Genomic DNA, 20,241 nt, shown 5'->3' on the forward strand with positions numbered 1-20,241 from the left:
CTTTTCCCCACAATAGCATGGACTCTGAAGCTAGCAGAGTTTCAACAGGTTTTTTTTTTTTTTTTTTTTTCTCTTTTTTTTTTTTCCTTTTTTTTTTTTTTCAACAGGTTTTGAATTGGCTCTTTTACTTCCAAGAAACCTTTTGTACCATGGATACAAATTCGTATCTTAAATTTCATTTATTTGGTTAATTAGGCTCTCAATTATAATCTGAGCAGACAAAGATTTAGAAAAAGAACCTTGGAATGCATTCAGCCATCATAGCCCGGTTTATGTCTCTGTGGATGGAATTCCCTGCATTCTCTTTTGGGCCAAAAGAATAACAATTAAATTTAAGAATCAGACCTGGCTGGACCTTACAGATGAAGCCATTGGCCACAAGGCAACAGTGGACGCTGGCAACTCAAATTGCAGTGAAGGAAGTGCCATGTAACTTGACTGCTTTGCCGGAGCAAGCCCTTAGGGCGAGTGTAGCCTGTTAACTGGGTGGTCCAGTTTTCTGTCATTTCGGAAAGTAGAAGTAGGCTCCTTTGTACATGACCCTGACATACATTTCTGAGCAAACGTCTAATGTCTAAAATGAAAGAACAAGTCAGAAATTAATTTTTTTAATTTCTTATTTTTTTTCCCAATAATTTTCTTCTGAACACTTTAGCTAATTGTTATAATACTTTGTGGAAGTTCAGGATTCTGAAAATGAAGTTTCCCAAACTCGTTCTGAAAAAGAGAAAGGATTCCAGGCTCTATGTCAACTCCAAATGTGAGGTGTCAAACTACTTTTGTCCTAGCAGGAAGGAAATTGCATATCGGTGAGCAGAGTCATACATATTCTAGTGGGTGAAACAAAGAAAGCTGACTCCATCTAGCCGGGGCAGATATTTGATTCTAGGAAGTGTTCTGAAGTTATGGAACATTGCCTGTTTGCAAATGTGCAAGGGTAACTTTGAATGGCCAAATTTCAGAGAATTCTTTAGGACATTTAAAAAATAATTAGAATAATTATTTTTGACTTGAGATAAGCAGATTAAACAACTATCCCTATCGAAGAGGAAGTCAATTTCCAGTGCCTTTCTCTGCTTTTCAGCCATCCAAGCAGATATTTTTTGCTTGTATTTGTTTTGGTCCAGAGGGAGGAAGTCTGGCATGTCCCACTTGCTTTCTATAAAGCTCCTTGCTTTCAACATTTGTTGGCATAATGGAGGCTTTTGGAAGATTCTCTGCATTTGTTCTGGCCTGGTTTAGATGGGCAGAATGCTTTGTATAAACCATAACATGCTCTGTGTTTGTGTGTGTGTGTGTGTGTTTCTCTGTATTATTTTTATATACTTTGGTGGGAACACTTTTTTATTTCTGAACTTTACTTCTCATTTAAAAATTCTTGATGATGGGTAAAAAATGGATTATATTCATGTATGCTTACAAGTTACATTACAAGTTTTACTAAGTATGTTGCTGTTCACAATGACTGTCTCTTATCAGAGAGCTAGGGAATTGTAAGCAAAATCCAGAGTCCTCCCGGATTTGTTTATTCTGTTACAGCATAACTATCAAAGAGACTCCAACATTGCTGAGAGCTCAGGACTGTTTCCTCAGCCTCTAATTAATTCCCTGCAGTGCTCTTTATTTGTGGTCAGCTGTGGGGAGAGAGGCTGATTGCCTGGGGATAGTCTTGCCTGTCCATGGCTGACTGGCCCTCCTTGATTCCATTTATCCTGACGCCAGGGAATTTGTGGGGTAGATCAGGGCACCACAGCTTTTTGCTGGACTTTAGAAACCTTGATTATCACTGGGAACCTAGAGACAGAAAGAATGACAACTTAGCTTCTAGGCCCAGTTCTGCCAGTGAGCTCTGTGACTTTATAAACAGGAGCCACTCTAGGATCATCATGTGTGAGATGGAGATGGTGGCATCTATTACTAGCAGCTAACAGGACTGGAGCACTTGGAATTGGCCAGGCACCTTGTGAGGACTTCACAGGTATGTTATCTGTTATTCCTCACAATGCTATTGCGAGTTAAGTCCCTGAGTCACAGGTACAGTTATCATCGGTGTTTCAGGTGAGGGTGAGCTTAGGAAACTTGTTAAGATCATACAGCCTGTATGGTAGTAGAGCTGGGGTCTAAAACATCTTTAACAATGCCATTTTCCCTCCTCTCTCTTGGCCCTATCTCATTGCAGTGTGAAAATCAAATGAGGAAATGTATGCATGAGAACTTTGCCAAGTGCTACTCAAAGTATAAGATACTAATGACAACTAGAGTAAAATAGTGTCTAGTTACCTGGTAGAGAGGCCTAAGGAACCTTTGGTTTTCGTAATACACAAGTTAATGATTTTTTTTTTCTTTGTCACTGCCCAAGAATTCTAGTGGGTGAGTTCTGAGCGTGTATCATCCACATTTTAGAGTCCTCCTCAGGTGAGTGTGCAGGCATCCTGGAGAGCCCTCCCAAGGGCATGAGGGGGAGGCTTCCCAGGATGTGAGGCATTCAAGGACCAGCTGCTGAGACTGTCCCTGATTCCTGTGAATTGCATAGATTAGTGAGATGCCTTTGTTATGCTGGCAAGGAAATCTTATATTCAAGAACCAGAAAGGGAGTTGCGGAAAGAACAAACCCAAGCTAAGCCATAACCATGTAAGGTCAAAAGCACAGATTTTAAAAAAATGACCATATTTTAGTGCTTGGAAACAAAATGTTCAGGGAAAGGCAAATTGTTGGCAGACAGATTTGCTACAGAAGTCTTTTTAAATAGTGAAAGCCTTACAAACAGAGCATAATCCCAGCATCTGTGTGTATTTTGAATTTAGGCAATTAAAGTCTCAAGAATTCAGAATCTGTTTTAAACATGGGAGGGTAGGGCGCTTGGAAGAGTAAATGAAGCTCTTTTCTGAGTGACTCCCTAGGTTGTATTTCCCCTTTATGGTGCAGCATGTGGTGCAGTGCTTGGCACATAAAAAAATCTCACTGAATGATTGCTGAATTTGCTTTGTTGAAATTGGGCCTCATGTTCTTTACTCCACAGCAGAGCATGTTAACAACTTTCATTGAAACCAGGACTGCTGGAGAAAGCTCTTGGGACATCAGAAGCATGGAGGCCATTGAGCTGCTCCACCAGAGATTCGGGTGGGCGCAACGTGGCTTTGCTTGGAGCTTCAGTTCATTAGCTGGAGAGCCAATTTGTGGGTAACTAAGTTATTATGATTCCTTGGAAGAACTAGAGAACTTCTGTTAGAGTAAGTGACCAGTCAAATTTATAAAGTACAATCCAAGAAATGCACTTCATTTCTTTAAAGTATTTTCAGTAATTTGTAACATTATCAGAATATTGTTAGAGAAAAATCCTCTTGAAAACTTGCTTTACCGAGTAAATTAGCTTATAAAGTGTTTGTAAATGAGTGCTTCTAAGGTACCTAAGCTTATGATGTTAGGAAATAAAGATATTTCTTTTAGCGATCTTATTAATATGGTTAATTTTGTAAATACTTCCCTTTCTCCATAAGTAGTAGGAAGATAAACGAGCTCAGTCACTGACATTTCTATTTCTTGATAAGTGGGACCAAATTGATGAAATTATATTTGTGTGATTTTTTTCAAATTTGTAATTGGACATTTTATAACCACCTACTTTGGCTTTTTTGTTTTTATAATGTATATTGAGGTGTTATAACTTCAAGACATTATAATGTCACATATCAGCATCATCCTTTATATATTTAAATTTCTCACATTTTCCCATTTCAATTGTATTTAGCTTTTCATCATTCTTATTTTTCAACCTTTTTGAAATTTAAATGAAATATAATAAACTGCACATATTTCAGGTATACAATTTGGTCAGTTTTGACATACGTTTATACCTGTGAAACCATCATCACAAGCAAGACAGCAAACATTTTCATCACACTCAGAAGTTTCTTTGTGCCCCTTGGTAATCCATCCCTCTGCCATTCCCACCTTTCTAGGTAACCACTGTTCTGCTTCCTATTGTTACAGATTAGTTTGCATTTTCTAGAATTTTATATAACTATAATCATATAGTGTACGCTCTTTTTTAGTTTAGCTTCCTTCACTTAGTATAATGATTTTGATATTCTTCTACCTTATTGCATGTGTCAAAGGAGTATTTCTTTTTACTGATGAATAGTAAGTATTCCTTTGTATGGATATATCACAACTTATTTATCTTGATGGAAATTTGTTTTTCCTCCAGTTTTCAGATAACTTTCCAAATAAAGTTGCTGTAAATATTCATGTACACGTCTTTATAGGAGCATATATTTTCATTTCTCTTAGGTGAATACCTAGGAGTGGAATGGCTAGATCATATGGTATGTGTATGTTTAGCTTATTAAGCAACTGCCAAATGGTTTTTTAAAGTGGTTGTAGCGTTTACCTTTCTACCAGCGCTGTATGAGAGTTCCAGCTACTTCACATCCTTACCAACATTAGGTATGATCAGTGTGGGACTACAGAGAAAATATTATTATGTTTCTGTATGGTTAGCAATTTCTAAACAAATTTTGCTCGGACCTGGGTTAAAAGATAAGTCTTGGAGTTAGTAAGGGATGTACCGCCTCACAGGAATGTGATTACATGTCAAGGAGTAATGAAACTCAGCACCATTGAGATATTCCAGGGCTTGGAAACCCAGAGAAGCTTCTTATCGTCTCCTTGGAGACTTTATTTACCTACATGGGTATTAGACATGCACCCATTTGTTTCCTTTATGGTGAGCTGTTTGCTCCCATCCAAAGGCTATTAAAATTCATACACTTTTATTTTTCCAAGGAAAATTTCTGACACTAAAGAAGCAGATGTCTTTCTCCTTCTCTCAGGAGTTGAAGGAGGAACGACTGTCTCCTGTATGAGCTCCCAGGTTCATAATTTTAGTGTTCCTTACCTGTGTTGTAAATCCCAGTATGTGTAGGATGGCATCTGGCTTTCAGCAGGGGAAGAATTTGGCTAAAAGGGGAACCAATGTGGTTATTGCTCTGGGTTAGTGATAATCTATCTCCCCTCCAGGAAATCTTGTGTTAATGTTCCAAATAATGTGAATAAATATAGATACTAAAAGCTTAAGAGTGTTGTTTTTTTTTTTTTGAAAAAAGTTTTAACCATACTGATTACTGTACTATGGCATCATATTGTGGTTTCATTTTATATTTGCTTGATGACTAATGATATTGACATCTTTTTATGTACTTACTGGTTATTTGTATATCTTCCTTTGTGAAGTGCATGTCTTTTGAACACTTTAAAGTTGGGTTTTCTCCTTATTATTGAGTTGTTAGTGCTATTTGCTGTATTTTGGATACAAATTCTTTGTGTATATGTGTTGTGAATATTTTCTCCCATTCTGTGACTTGCCTTTTTCGTTTTCTTAACAGTATCTTTTGAAGAGCAAAGGTTTTTAAAATTTGATAAAGTGCAATTTATCAGTTTTTTATTTTATAGTTTACACTTTTACATTTTTTCAAGAAGCTGTTTCTTACCCCAAGATTGCACAAATGTTATTTTATGTTTCTTCTATGTGTTTTATAGTTTTAGTTGTTACATTTAGACCTGTGATCCATTTGGAGGTAATTTTTGAGTATAGTGTGGAGTAAGGGTTATTCCTATTTTGATGGACTGTGTTTCTGTTTTCTAAGGTTGTCTCTGAAGTTTGGTGATGCTGAAAATCCCAGAGGTATTGACATAAGGTAGGTATGGATAGCACTTTGGAATGTCATAGGTTCAGCACTTCAGATTAGCTCCATATAATTTATTCATTCAACATGTAAGTATCAAGGGACTGCTGTGTGCCCAGTATTGTGACACATGAAATGCCACATTTATCTAATTACACTGAAAAGTCAGTGATGTTATGATGGGATCCTATAGTAATACTTTCTTTAGTTTCTACCAAAGCAACTATACTTTTTCCCTCTTCCTTTAGCGGCCTAGAAAATACATGAACCTGGGAATGTGATACCTCTTTCCTCTGAGCAAAGAATAAGATATGTTTAAAGCTCCAAAACTGAGGCTCTAGTTTGAAGTTATTTTCTGTATAGCTCCTTACAACTGAGTCACACTTACCATTTAACTGTAACTAAAAATTCTCTGTTAGCTGAATTCCCCAGCAGACAATCAACATAGGCCTGCATTTTTCTGTTTATGTATGGAATAATGCATCTGCCAACATTGGCTTATCCAAGCAGTTAGGAACTGCTCCAGGGGTGGGGAGCAATTTGAAAGCATTAAAAATTTTTTTCTTATAAAAATATAATGTTTCCTTTCCTATAGGAGCAACCTTTTAGTGGAGATAAGCAGCCGTGTCTTTAACATTTCTTGAAAAACCAGAAGGATGTGCTAGGGCAGTCTTTCCTAAGCTGTGTTCTATGGAACACTTTTGCTCTGTGTAAATGTTTATAATATTTCCAGAAAAGGGGTCCTGTGGTCAAACGTGTTTGAGAAAGACTGCACAGCATGTCCTCTTGGAGATTCACGGTATAAATCTGTATGTTGAAGTTTCTGTGAAGACGCGCTCTTAAGGAAGATTGCTGTACTTGGTGACTTTGATTAACCTAGCATTTCCTGTCTTTTCTTGTTGTTGTTGATGGTTGTTCAGCAGTTAGTTGTGATTTTGGTGTTTTCGTAAGAGGAAATGAGCTCAAGTCCTTCTACTCTGCCGTCTTGTCTCCAGTCCCCCTTTCTTTGTTTTTTTTGCCTCTAACCTAGCATTTCCTATGTTTAACCTTGGAAAGCTCTTTCCTCAACATGTGCCTACATATCATGGGATACGAGTGTTTCACTGGTCATAATTTAGAACATGCATGCCATCATCTTTCAGAGACACTTTATAGAATCTCACAAGGTGACCAGACACATATACATATCTGTTTGATATAGGAATGGGGAATATTTTTGATTCAAATAGCACCTTTTAAAAATTTTTCCCTAGAGGAAAGTAGCTTTTTGATTATTATTTTTTCTGATGGTAAAGCTGTGTGGCTGACATTGTCAGTGTACCTTGTCTATATCCTCTTGGGCATTTCCATTTGAGAGCACTATAGTCCACCAGCTCAACTTTTTAAAAAAAAAAATGATTTATTTATTTATTTAAAGATTTATTTATCATTTATTTATTTATTTAATTTATTTTTGGCTGTGTCAGGTCTTAGTTGCAGCATGCGGGATCTTGCATTGCGGTGTGTGGGCTTCTCTCTAGTTGTGGAATGCAGGTTTTCTCTCTTTAGTTGTGGAGCACAGGTTCCAGGGTGCATGGGCTCTGTAGTTTGTGGTACGCGGGCTGTAGTTGAGGCGTGTGAGTTCAGTAGTTGTGGCGCACAGGCTTAGTTGCTCCATGACTTGTGGGATCTTAGTTCCCTGACCAGGGATCAAACCTGCATCCCCTGCACTGGAAGGTGGATTCTTTACCACTGGACCCCCAGGGAAGTCCCCACCAGCTCAAGTTTCAACTTCCAGCCTTTCTTTGCCTAAAAGCTTTCTCTGGCCAAAGGGGCCCACTGCCTCCCATCTGTACCCCAGCAATGACTGAAAGAAGTCTGTAAATATCCTAGCTCCCTTACCCTCGGGTGAGATAACTCAGAGGTGTGTGTTCTACGCTGTCTCCCAGGATTCCCTGTGGGCATTAAGCCCCTGTCGCTCATGGTGGAAGCTTGCTTACCTTTGTCCTTTGGGGCTGCCTTCCATTCCTCTGTCATTTCTCTTCTCTCTCTTCTACATACTTTGTTTGTTTGTTTTTATTTGCAATACTTCATTTAAAAATTTTTTTAATTGAAGTATACTTCAACTATAGTTCATTTACAATGCTGTATAAGTTTTGTACAGCAAAGTGATTCAGTTATACACACACACATATATGTGTATGTATATATATATATTCTTTTTCATATTTTCCATTATGGTTTATTTCAGGATACTGAATATAGTTCCCTGTGCTATACAGTAGGATCTTGTTGTTTATTTATTATATATATAGTAGTTTGTATCTGCTAATCCCAAACTCCTAATTTATCCCTCCCCACCCCTTCCCCTTTGGTAACCATAAGTTTGTTTTTTATGTCTGTTAAGTCTGTTTCTGTTTTGTATCAGTTTTTAGATTCCACATATAAGTGAGCATTTGTAGAGACGTGGATGGACCTAGAGACTGTCATACAGAGTAAAATAAGTCAGAAAGAGAAAAACAAATATCATATATTAACACATATATGTGGAATCTAGAAAAATGGTACAGATGAACCAGTTTGCAAGGCAGAAATAGAGACACAGATGTAGAGAACAAATGTATGGACACCAAGGGGGGAAAGAGGAGGGGTGGGATGAACTGGGAGATTGGGATTGACATATATACACCAATATGTATAAAATGGATAATTAATGAGAACCTGCTGTATAACACAGGGAATTCTACCTCACTTTGCTGTACAGTAGAAACTAACACAACATTGTAAAACAACTGTACCCCATTTTAAAAAAAAACAATAGAATACTACTCAGCCATAAAAAAGAATGAAATAATGTCATTTGCAGCAACATGGATGGACCGAGAGATTATCATACTAAGTGAAGTAAGTCAGAAAGAGAAAGACAAATGTCATATGATATTCTACATTTTTTGGATGACTAAATTCCCCAATAAATTTGGGATCACCTCCACAAAATACTTGTATTCACATCCTTGTCTCAGGGTCTACTTCTGTAGGAGCCCAAGCTAAGACAAGGTTATATATATATCTGTTGAAAACTGAAAGATTGGAAAATACTGAGCTATAAAAAGAAAATGAAAATCATTCATAATCCAACCACCATTGGTCATCACAATTAACATTTGTTTTTTCTATTTTTACTTTTTTCATTGTGGTAAAAGTTACATAACATAAAAGTTACAATTTTAAAGTGTTCACGTCTGTGGCACTTAGTACATTCACAATATTGTACAACCATCACCTCTGTGTAGTTCCAGAGCATTTTATCACTCCAAAAGGAAACTCCCTACCCCTTAGCAGTCACTCCCCATTCCCCCTCCTAGCCCCTGGCAACCACCAGTCTGCTTTCTATCTCTGGATTTGCCTGTTCTGGACATTTCATATAAATGGGATCATACAACATATGACCTTTTATGTCTGACTTTTCCAACGTATCCTTTTAAAAGAGCAACTTGGAAGGGCAGGAACAGAAGTAGGTACTGAGCTGTTCCATCCACTTCCCTCCCTCCCTCTCCTTGTTTAACAACAGGCACCCTGTGTGGTTGCCAGGGGCTCTCCTGGGCTGCTGGAGCACCCTTTGCCTGCATGTCCACCAGAGGGCCAGACATCCCCCAGGGCAGCCCTAACCAACACGCGTTTCCAGATATCCCAGCAGGACAGAGCCAAAGTCGCCCTCCAGGGACCCTGCTGGATGCAAGCCCTTACTTGTTCTCCCCTCCCTCCGCCTGTTTCACATCTTTCCTCTCCTGTCCTCCTGGGATTTTCTTAAAAAATCACTTGCCCACAAATCCTTGCTCAGGCTCTGCTCCAGGAACCAGCACAGGTTTGAGAGGCCAGGGCAGAGGGTGTCATGTCCCCCAGGCCCATGGGCGTGCCATTCCTGCCCTCAAGTGGGCCAAGAGACACAGAACCAAAGACCCTGTGGGCTGGACAGCTGTTTGGCAAAACGACCTGGTGTTTTCACCAGGAAGGATTTTTTCGAGCAGTTCCGTTGGTGCATTAATGTTCCCACCGCACTGAGGCTGTGTCAGAACAGCCTCAATCTCAGGCCATTATCTGAAATAGGGCTGCAAACAATGTGGCGGGCTCCACCCCAGCCCTGAGCACAACAGAAGTCACTTCCAGGGAATCCAGAGTCAGCCTGCCTTTTCTGGGAATGGCTTGTCTCTCCCATTGCCCTCTGGAACAGCTGACTCCAGAGTCCAGATCTGAGATGTCCACCACCTCCATCCTTCTGGCCTTCAGCGTTCTCGGTGGTTTGTTGCAGTGGGCAGGGATGGCCAGACTCAATTGCATCCCTCAAAAAACCTTTCTGTATCTGAGTCAGGAGCCCAGGGTGAGCAGGGGCTGTTCCAGATAACAACGAATGTTTTATAACACCAGGCCAGCACAGAGCATTCTATTTAAACAAGCACAATTTTACAGATGAGGAAAGCAAGGCCCAGTTGGGTTGTTTAACAACACTTACCATACCACTAATAAGAGCTGTATTTCTGAGAACTCTTTGGCTGCATAAAGTCAAAAGGTAACTGATTAATAGGATTGAAAGTGTTAGCTTCAGACACTTAACTTACCTCACCAGGGCAGCATCTTTCTCCATCTCTTGGCTCTGCTGTCCTTGTGTCAGTTTCATTCTCAGGCTGGAAGGATGGTGGCCAGCTGACAGTTATCCACTTAAGCAACATAAAAGAACTCTGTTGTAGCACAGCTTACATCTTATTGACCCAGCCTGGGGCATATGCCTCTCTCTAAACCGATCACAGTGATTAAAGGGCCACAATACACTGATTGGCAGGGTCCGGGAGACCACTGAGAGGGGAGAGGGTCAGCCCTATACACACCAAGATGCTGTTCCCAGAAGGAGCAGGAACATAACCTACAGGTGGGCAGAGCCAGGATCAAAACCCAAGCTTTCACCCTGAGCTATACTGATCTCAGCTGCTTTCTTTTTCTTTTTTCCATTTAAAAAAATTGAAATATAGTTGATTTACAATGTTGTTAGTTTCAGGTGTATAACAAAGTGGGTAATCATATTAACATTTTGATCTCTGTCTTTCCAGAATTTTTTTCTATGCAGTCACACATTTTTAATGAAAAAAGTGATCATGACATATGCATGTTATAACTTTTTTATTGCTAGAGAATATTCCATTCCAAAATGGCTAAGAGTAAGGGCTCTGGTCTCAGATGGGATTCTAAGCCCAGCTCCAGTGCTTACTCTCTGAGTAAACTTGCACAAGTTAGTTACTTAACCCTTTTGTGTCTTAGATTCCTCATCTGCAAAATGAGGATAATAATATTCTCTATCTCATGGTGTTGTAGTGAAGATTAAATAAAATATACATAAAGAATTTAGAGAGATGCTTGACACATAGTAAGAGCTATTTTATTTTTGACCATTATTTATTTAGCTACTTCTATATCATTGTCCATTTAGTTTTTCTCAATTTTTTTGCAATAATAAAATTATTTTAATTTTAAAAAAGAAAAAATACCCAAGCTTTTTGTGTTTTTCCTTTTGTAGGAATTTGTATTGCTCACTTTGGGGCGTTCTCCTGTTACTTGCTTTCATTCCCACCCATCAGGAGGCTCTTGTTCAGAACTAGAAAGTAAAAGCCTCTCTCTGAGCCAGTTCTACTACCTGACAAAAGAGGGCGCACTTGTACTGTTCGTCAACAGTGTCCTGCATCAGCAAATGTAAAAGTGCTTTGGGGGTAATACTGTTTTATAATCATTGTCAGATTCACCCTTACCAGTTACAACAAATTGTCCACCCAGAGCTGGTTTAGTTTGCACCGAGTCGAGGTTATTTTCAATAATTCAATTCCAGCAACTTTTAATGCAACTGGCATGTTTGCTCCATCAAGTTACTCCTACCACTGCCAACACGTCAGCAGCCTGCAGCGGTATGATGCCCTTTTGTTGCCCAGCGACACCAATGATATGTCAAGCCTGTGGGAGGTCACTTTTGTTGATTTCCAGGTAATAAACTAAAGCATATGCTCAATGCACCTGTGTGTTTGGTGCCAAAGAAATTCTGTTTGTTTGAAAACATAGATGTTTAAGGAAAAGAGAGGAGTAGATATCTTTAAAATTATATTGGTATGAATTATGTTCTTTATCTTCTAAGGTATGAAATAGGATAGGATCAAGTATTTCCTCTTCCTGCACAGTGATCCCCCTGCCCCCCACAAGGACTTTCTTTTATATAAAGGTTTATCCAGTCACTCATAATTATCAGTGAGGAATGCCAGCAATGTAAGCCAGAGTGAAGCTGTGGCATGAGCCCAGTGACTGACACTTCCTGGAGCAAGAGGCCCTTCTGGGGAGAGGAATTGTCGGACAATTATTTTATTTCCTTCAGGGAGAGGAGCAGTGATCCTATCAGGGCAGATAAGAAGTACATCTGAAGTGTGAGTGACAGCTTTGGCATTTAGCATAGGAATGGAACTGTCAGCCAGGGAGTCAAAAATATCCTAAAGATCCTCTTGAAAGTATTTGGGGAAAGGCATAGAGGCATAAGAAGTTCCTTTTCACCAACAGAATCTCGGGCTGAGAGACATCTGTCAACTTCCTCTGACCTGTTTACCTGTGAAAAAAGCTTAACTTGTTCTTTCAACTCCCTGAAATAGGCAGGGTTTTACATGTCCCTTTTATGGGTTCTTCCCAATCTTTTCCACATATAAATATATATTTATACCCTTCCCCCCAGGTTGGAGAAGTGTGGTGAGGTAGTTTGGGGTAGGGAAGGAGTTTGCATTTTGGAGTTCGAAAGACATGGTTTTGAATTACTTCTCAGCCACTTGGGCAAGTTACTCCACCCTCTCGATTTCTGACCTATCTTTATGGATGTAAAGAATTCATGGCCTAATATATATGTGGCAACACCCAGGACCGTGTTAGGCATGGATTAACAATAACTAATACTTATGAGTCCTCTTTGTGTGTTGGCACTGTTGTAGTTATTTTACATATTTTGTCTTCAAAACTTATCATAATGCTGCAAGATAGCTGTTATTATCCCTCTTTTACAAATGAGATGACTGAAACTCTGATGATTACATAATTGTTCAAAGTGATATAATTGGTAACTGGTAGAGGCAGAATTTGAATTGTGGACTGGCTCCAAAGACAATTTATAATACATGTAATATATATATCTATTTATATAATATTTATAAAGTATATATTGTATCTATTTCTCTCACACTTTTAAAAGAGAAGTAGGTGGAAAGGGAAATGAGGTAATAATGAAAACAAAGAATAATCCACACATAATCTTGCCTAACAGATGAATTGACTGATTTATATCTCTACCTTGTTCCAGAAATGACTTACAATGACTTATAGAAATACTTCAAGAAAAATAACTTTGAAAAATGGGCAAACCACTTCACACCCATTAAGTTGATTATTATAAAAAAAAAAATCCCCCAAACTGAAAATAACAGCTATTGCAAGGATGTGGAGAAATTAGAACCCTTGTACATTGCTGGTGGAAATGTAAAATGGTGCAGCCACTATGGAAAACCGTATGGTGGTTCCTCAAAAAATTAAACATAGAATTACCATGTGATTCAATAATTCCACTTCCGATTATATACCTAAAAGAATTGAAAACAGAGACATGAACAGATATTTGTGCATCCATGTTCATAGCAGCGTTATTGACAGCAGCCAAAAGATGGACATAACCCAAATGTCTATCAGTGGATGACTGAAAAACAAAATCTATCATGCACATACAATGAAATATTATTTAGCCTTAGAAAGGAAGGAAATTCAGATAAATGCAACAGCATGAATGAACCTTTAGGGTATTATGATAAGTGAAATAAACCAGACACAAAAGGACAAATATTTGTATGGTTCTACGTATGAGGTACTAGAGTAGTCACATTTGAAGACAGAAAGTAGAATGGCAGTTGCTAGGGGCTGGGGGAAGAGGGGACTGGAGAGTTCGTGTTTAATTGGTACAGAGTGTCAGTTTTGCAAGATGAAAAGAGTTTTGGAGATGGATGGTGGTGATGGTTGCACAATGATGTGAATGTACTTGATGCCCCTGAACCGGACACCTAAAAATGGTTAAGATGGTAGATTTTATGTGTATTTTACAATAAAAAGTATAAACCAAAAAATGGGAAGACATGGAATTAAGGAAAACAAAAGGAGGAAAAGATCAGCTAAACCACTGGTGAAGTTGGTACACAAAACCATGAGACCATCTGTCTGCCCTGACTGGAAGCAGCACAGTAATTTCGCTCTGAAGCTCTTGAGCAGCCAGCATAAGAAAGAATCACCCTTTACGTGTTCATGGGGTTCATAAGACTACTGAGAATGTGCTTGTGAGGAGCACATTCATCCCTGGTGTTGTGCAATGCGTGACAGCATCCTCAGCAGCAGCCTCATGGGGAACAGAGCACTGGGTGTCAGAGGTGGACCTTGTAAAACACTCTTCATGTGGACAGATACAGAATCAAGCCCAGTCCAGGGAAGAGGTAGTGCTGGTGGTGATGGAGGTTAAGGTATGCATACAAAAGGCTGCGTTCCACATCTACAGCTTTGCTGATCTATCTGGTTTATTCTAGGAATAAAGTATAGAGTGATGTCACATACATGGCAAACTCAGGTGCCTCAGGTGAAAGCTCACATGCCTCAGGTGGGCCAACTGGGGACTTCGGCAAAATGTAGCCGGCATCACAAGAGGTATATTTTATAAAACTTCAGCTAATTTTTGCTTTATAGGAATGCAGGCCCAATCTTGCTGGATCTTCTGACTTTTCAATTAAAGATAGAAATGTAGATTCCTGGGGGAGGTTTTCAGGATGTTCAGAACTCTGGGCCAAACAAAACTTACCTGTGGGCTGGATACAGAGTGTTTACAATCTCTAGTCCAGAACATGGATAGACAACGTGTCCCTCAGGCATCCTCCACAGATATTGTTCTCAGTCAAGTCTTAAGAGGTAAGTGGCAGTCAGCGTGAGGACATTCTCTTTGGCTGGAGTTGTAGCATCAGATGAAGCCATCTTTTGTCATTGAGGAGCTTGACTCTTCAGGCTAGTGCCTGAAGAGAAGGCCACTTTGCCTCTTCATAGAGTGGGCAGGCCAAGTATCCTAAAAGCCAGGCCAAGAGTCTCCTTCAGCAGTTGTTTTGGTTCAGTCTAAGCACAGGTAGTTGGGCAAGCAAGGCCCCTAATGTCTACGGTATGATGGGTGGCTACAATCATTTTAGCATGGAAACATGGTAAAGTGCCCACCTAAGTCTTAAAAATGAATCCTCACTAAAGCATTCATGGATAATTCAATTTTCTGATGTACCCTTTTAAAACCAACTAGGTGACTGAATGAGTTGTAGGGTTATATTCTAAAAGCTAGCTGAATGTGGAAGTTGCCTTCTACAAATGATTGTTCTCATTTAGAATCATTACTCTGTAGACTCTGTACTCCCTGTTTCTTTATTGTGATAGTATTTAGATAATGGGGCCAGTTGTCGATTTGAACCTCTCCTAGTTCCAAGTAATTAAATCACTTCATTGCACATATGAGAAAGCTTTTCTTTGAATTCTCTGAGCAGACTGCAAGTGGTATACAGGTCTTCCAAAAACAGTACCAAGTCTGAATGGTACATCTGATAAAGAAGGAGAGTTAGTGATGGGGGGAAAAAGAGACACAATATACCAGGAGTTATGGAGTTGTAAACTGAGAAGTGCCTCTGAAACCAGACTGCTAAGGTTTGAATTACAGCTTCATTGTACTTAATACTGTGTGACTCTGGGCAAGTTACTTAACTTTCCAGTGCCTGTTTCCTCATCCATAAATTAGGATAAAATAGTAACTTATTCATAGGCTCTTGTAAGTATTAAATGAGTTAAGGCAGTGTCTGGTATGTAAAAAAAAAATCTTCAATAAGTGTTAGCTTTTATTATCTATATTTTACGTCACTGGGAATCATATCTTCCCTTAAAAGACTCTTCCTATCTACTTCCTGTCAACAGAATCAAAGGCAGAGAAAGTGAGAATTACTATTCTTTGCGAAATTTATATTAACACAAAATTTTGAGTAGGCTTTGAATTTTAGAGACAACAGAAGTGGTTTTAGGTGAACTAAGGATCAGATAAAAGAGGTTTTATTTCAGAGCCTTGAATTTCTCTGACCACTTAATTATGACAACCATATATCCCAGAGTTTCTGGGTCAGTCTTGATTTAAAATTAAGTTTCACTGTCCCCACGAGCACACTCACATTTGTTAGATAATGTGTTTAAATTATTCAGCAAGTATGGCCCCAGTATTTAAATTTGACTGATTAGGGCTCTAGAACCCCTAGCCCAACTGTGAAGCAGATTTTCAGAGGAAAGAGTATGTCACTTCAGCTCTTTTCTCTTGACAGATCCAAGGCTTTACCATTAAGGGGGGGACAGTTTTCCAAGGCCCGAGACTGCACCTCTTCCTTCTCACCAGCCATTCCAATCAGCCTGTCAATGTCCCTGATCCTGCCCTGCACATGCTCATCTACCTGTGCTATCTGGACTGGCACTATGATTTCATCGCCTCTCTGGCTCACTTCTGCCAGTTGAAAGCTCGAGATGCATCAGAAGAGAAGGAGCTGCTGAGGAGCCAGGGAGTCGAATGCTATGAACTGAGAAGCCAACAGATCTGCAAAATTTATGTTTAACAGCACAGGTCCCTCTTCCTCAGGAAGTCCACGATAGGCTCTGAAAGGAGGTGTTCCTGTTGTGTGCTGTTTGACTTGTGATATAAGATTTTCACCAAAAGGCTTGATTTTCTTTTTTTAAAGGAAATACATGCAAAGAATACATTTTGGAACATCCACTGGCCTTCTTAGATAGACTTGGAGCAATGATAAAGGTATCTCAGGAATCCCACGGAGATAAATATGATTGCTGCCCCAAGGTGTCTTGAAAGTAAAAGAATATTTCAAGTTAGGGACCCCCCCAAAAAAAAGAATGATGCAATATAAAGAAGGGAAAACACACTTGGTCTTCCTTGCCTTTGTCAGTTTGGATGTGATAAATATAGAAATGATAAATATAAGGTTATCTGGAAGTTCAGAATTTAAAGTATTTTGTAACATAGGTTGCATTTTTCAGAAGTTATATCCCAATTTTGTTTTAAAAAATAGTCTTTTTTTTCTCTGTCACAGAACTGTTTAGGGAAGACTCCTGTCAATATGGTGGAACACTTTATTCAAGGGCATTCTTGTCTTTTTCTTTGCTATTCAGAGGCAGCCCAGTTCAGTTTCTGAAGGAGCAATAATAGTCTTGGCAGTATCTTACCTTTCTTATTTCATTGTGGTGCCAAGACTTGCCTCGTGTGTCTGATTTAGACTTCCATCAGCTCTCCTAGGTACCACTTAAACAGCTAAGCTAAATAAAAACAATTTGCTTACTATGCAAATACATCTCCAAGTCCCCTTCCAGTGAGATAGCATTCCCTAAAGAAATTCTGGAACCACCACTCATCTTCTTATCACCATTTTCTTCCACATGGATTTCCCCATAATCCTTTTCAGTTCTTGGCAGATACTGAAGAAAGGCTCACTCTGCATCCTCACCAAAGCTTCTCTAGTATGACTTCTGTGTTAAAGAGATCTTATGTGTAAAAACTACATTGCATTTCCCTAACTAGGGTTTCACACATGAGCTAGGTTCTACTAAGATACCCTGCACAAAACCTCGAAAGCAGTTGAGAACAATACAAGATAAGGGGTCATGCACAGAGAAATTGGATCCTCTGGGCAGCTGTGGTGATGGGTCTGTAGTCTGGTCTCATCTTTGATGCCAAGTGTGACTGATCATGACTCTGGGATTTCTGATAAAACAGTCTCATGTTGGACATTTCTTCTGGCTGCAGTATTCTTGGCTATGAATGTAGATTCTTAGAATTCTGTAAGCTCCTATTAGTCTGTAATGAATTCCTTTTTGTTTTTTTTAATTGAAGTGTATTTGATTTACATCCTTTCTGTTTTAATACCTGGAGCAGATTCTATAGCCTGCAACTAAGAATCTTAATTTATGTACTTATTTGTACCAAAGATGGTTGCAGGGAGCACACCCTCAAGAAAATGGGAATCTAGGATTGATTATCTGACTCTGTTTAGCTTAAAATTATAGGGGACTTTGTTAGCATTAGAGGATGGAAACTGAGAGCCCATGCCATTCCATAAAGAAATATTCATTGTGGTTGCTTTGAGTGTCCACTGGTGGTATAAATGGTTACTGTGAGAGGCTGTAAGTACATGAAGGGTCAACATAATTTACTGTTCAAGCTGGGACACTTGAAAGTAAGAGTGGATGTCATTGACCATTCTAAGATAACAGACATAAACGGGATGGTCCCAGGCAAACTGGGGTATATAGTCACCTTAGGTACAGTGGTAATCCTGTAAGGTAGGCTAGCTCTTTCTAGCTGTGCTGGAGGGTTTACAGAAAGAAAATGATAGCTCAGGATTTTAAATTCACAGCTCAAGGCATGGTTAAAAAAAATCCAGGGAGTTTCTATAACTGATCTGCAAGGATCTCTTACCTCTTGTCAAAGGGCTGACATAGTTGAAAATCAGACACAGGTCTGATCCTGCAAATTGGTAAACTGCATTGCATGTGGAATTCACAGCCTTGCCAGGTCTCTTACATATACATGAGAACATTTGTTTCAAAATAGAAGGAGACTGAAATAGGAATGATAACTGTTGTGAGAATTTAGACGACTTAAGGTATATTGAATCCCAAACTCCATTAAGTTTTTCTTGCTAGCAGAAGCATCCTCTCTGAGATAAAATGATTCTTGCCTTGCTTGAAGGTCCTGTGATGACCTCATCAGAGACAGTTACCTTGCCCATTTTCCTCAATGCCTCTAGACAATTAGTGTCATATTCTAGCATATTCCAGGGAACCAATTGCAAAGTTAAATATGGGAGAATAAAATTGCAAGGTTTTGCTAATTTATGCAGCATAAGACTTGGGGAATATATTTGTGAATGGATTCTGGAGGTGCTAGCTCAGAGAGTGAGGTGTATAATTTTAGATCAGGCTGAATCTTTTGAGATAGGTTCTCTTACCAGATTTTGGGTTAATTGTGGTGGTTTGAGCAGCTGGGAGTATTTCTAACAGTTTTCTCAGTTGGTTGCTTACAATCTGAAACTCAACAGTGACAGACACAAAATAAAATAGGCCAGAAATTTCTTGGTATACTATGGAGAAAAAAAGAACTTAAACTTAGAAAATTGGGATACAGGAATGGATTTATCATGTATAACCTGTTCTCCATCCTTATAACTATTTTCCTCTGTGAAGGACCAGAGGATACTCCTTTTGTCATAGCACTGAGAAACACATTGGGAACATGGTATCAGCATTTTTGAAAAGTGTTCCAGGAACTGTCCTCTGTAGTCTATGGGTGAAGGTAAGAGGTGCTATCCTTGAACTAAGGATTCCACTTAGCCTCATAGGGAAGCTGGGATCCTGGAGTGGCAGGGGTCAAATAGCAGCAGAGCAGCCTTAAGGGGCTGAAAGGTGGAGTGTTAATCAGATTAGTTATGTTTATTAATGGTATTCTATGGTAGATTTGGCTAGACAGTCCATTGGAATACTTATTTATCTTAATAATAATAATAAATGATCTAGTTCTGGTGTAAAAAAGACCTTACTTGAGCCATCATGGTGGACTCGGAGCTGAGTCTGTTCTTGACTTAAGAATAGAGCCCTTGACTGAAGAAGAGACCTATTAAAAGAAGGTCTTTGGTCTTTGTATCTAATGTTGAATATTATGAACAATTTTATGTTTGTCCATCAGGTATCTGTCTTTTTGTATCACTTCTGGTATGTTCTGACTTTTAGGTAAAGAACTGACACTATTCCCATGGGTACTTTTATTATTAACCTATATATGTGATTATTGTCCTATAATTGTTAGTGATGCAGGAGCACAGCCTAAGAGATGTCTGTCTTCCTAGGAGGTCTGGAAAAATATGGCAAAGAAAGTGATGTTTGACATGAGTAGCAGTTAACCAGACAGGTAACATGGAAAAGGACAGATATGGCAGAAGGAAACACATATGCAAAGATTGGACCTTATCATGTGCAGGGAACATGATAAATACATGTATATGGGTTGGCAATACAATGTATTTGGAGAGTGAAAGAGAGATGCAGCTGGAAATGGAGAGAGGAAACAGATCACTGTGCTCAAGTAAAGACTTAGAATCATGACTTGAGTTAATGGAGAGGCCATTGAGAGGATTTTGGAGGATTCAGAGGTTGGTTCAATAAGACATAGTGACCAGGTGGCAAGTCAGAAATAACTGGTAGATAACTTATTTTGGGTGCTGGTGGAAGGTGATGCCGATCTCTGCAATCAGGGAGAAACAGGTGAGGGTGGGAGTGGGAAATGGGAGATTCCTCTAGGCAGGTCCTGTAGTAGAGGTCCAAGTAGGTGGTTGAATGTATGAATATGGGGTACAATGAAGAGGTCTGGACTAGAAATAGAAATTTGGAAATGTAGTAGCTGCTGTCAGT

The 20,241-nt window shown here is 39.2% G+C and overlaps 1 protein-coding gene across 1 annotated transcript; it reads left to right on the forward strand.

Moving 5' to 3' along the window:
* Positions 1 to 17: 17 nt before the first annotated feature.
* LOC309819831 (V-type proton ATPase subunit S1-like protein) lies at positions 18 to 16,382 on the forward strand (the record flags this gene model as incomplete). Its single annotated transcript, XM_082650305.1, is given in 7 exon segments — positions 18 to 48; positions 219 to 429; positions 5,647 to 5,697; positions 11,448 to 11,688; positions 16,098 to 16,118; positions 16,120 to 16,198; positions 16,201 to 16,382. Coding segments are annotated over 7 exon segments (816 nt in total).
* Between the last annotated feature and the right edge of the window lie 3,859 nt (positions 16,383 to 20,241).

This window comes from Grampus griseus, assembly GCF_964374135.1.
Source record: "Grampus griseus genome assembly, chromosome: 3".
In the NCBI taxonomy this organism is placed as follows: Eukaryota; Metazoa; Chordata; class Mammalia; order Artiodactyla; family Delphinidae; genus Grampus; species Grampus griseus.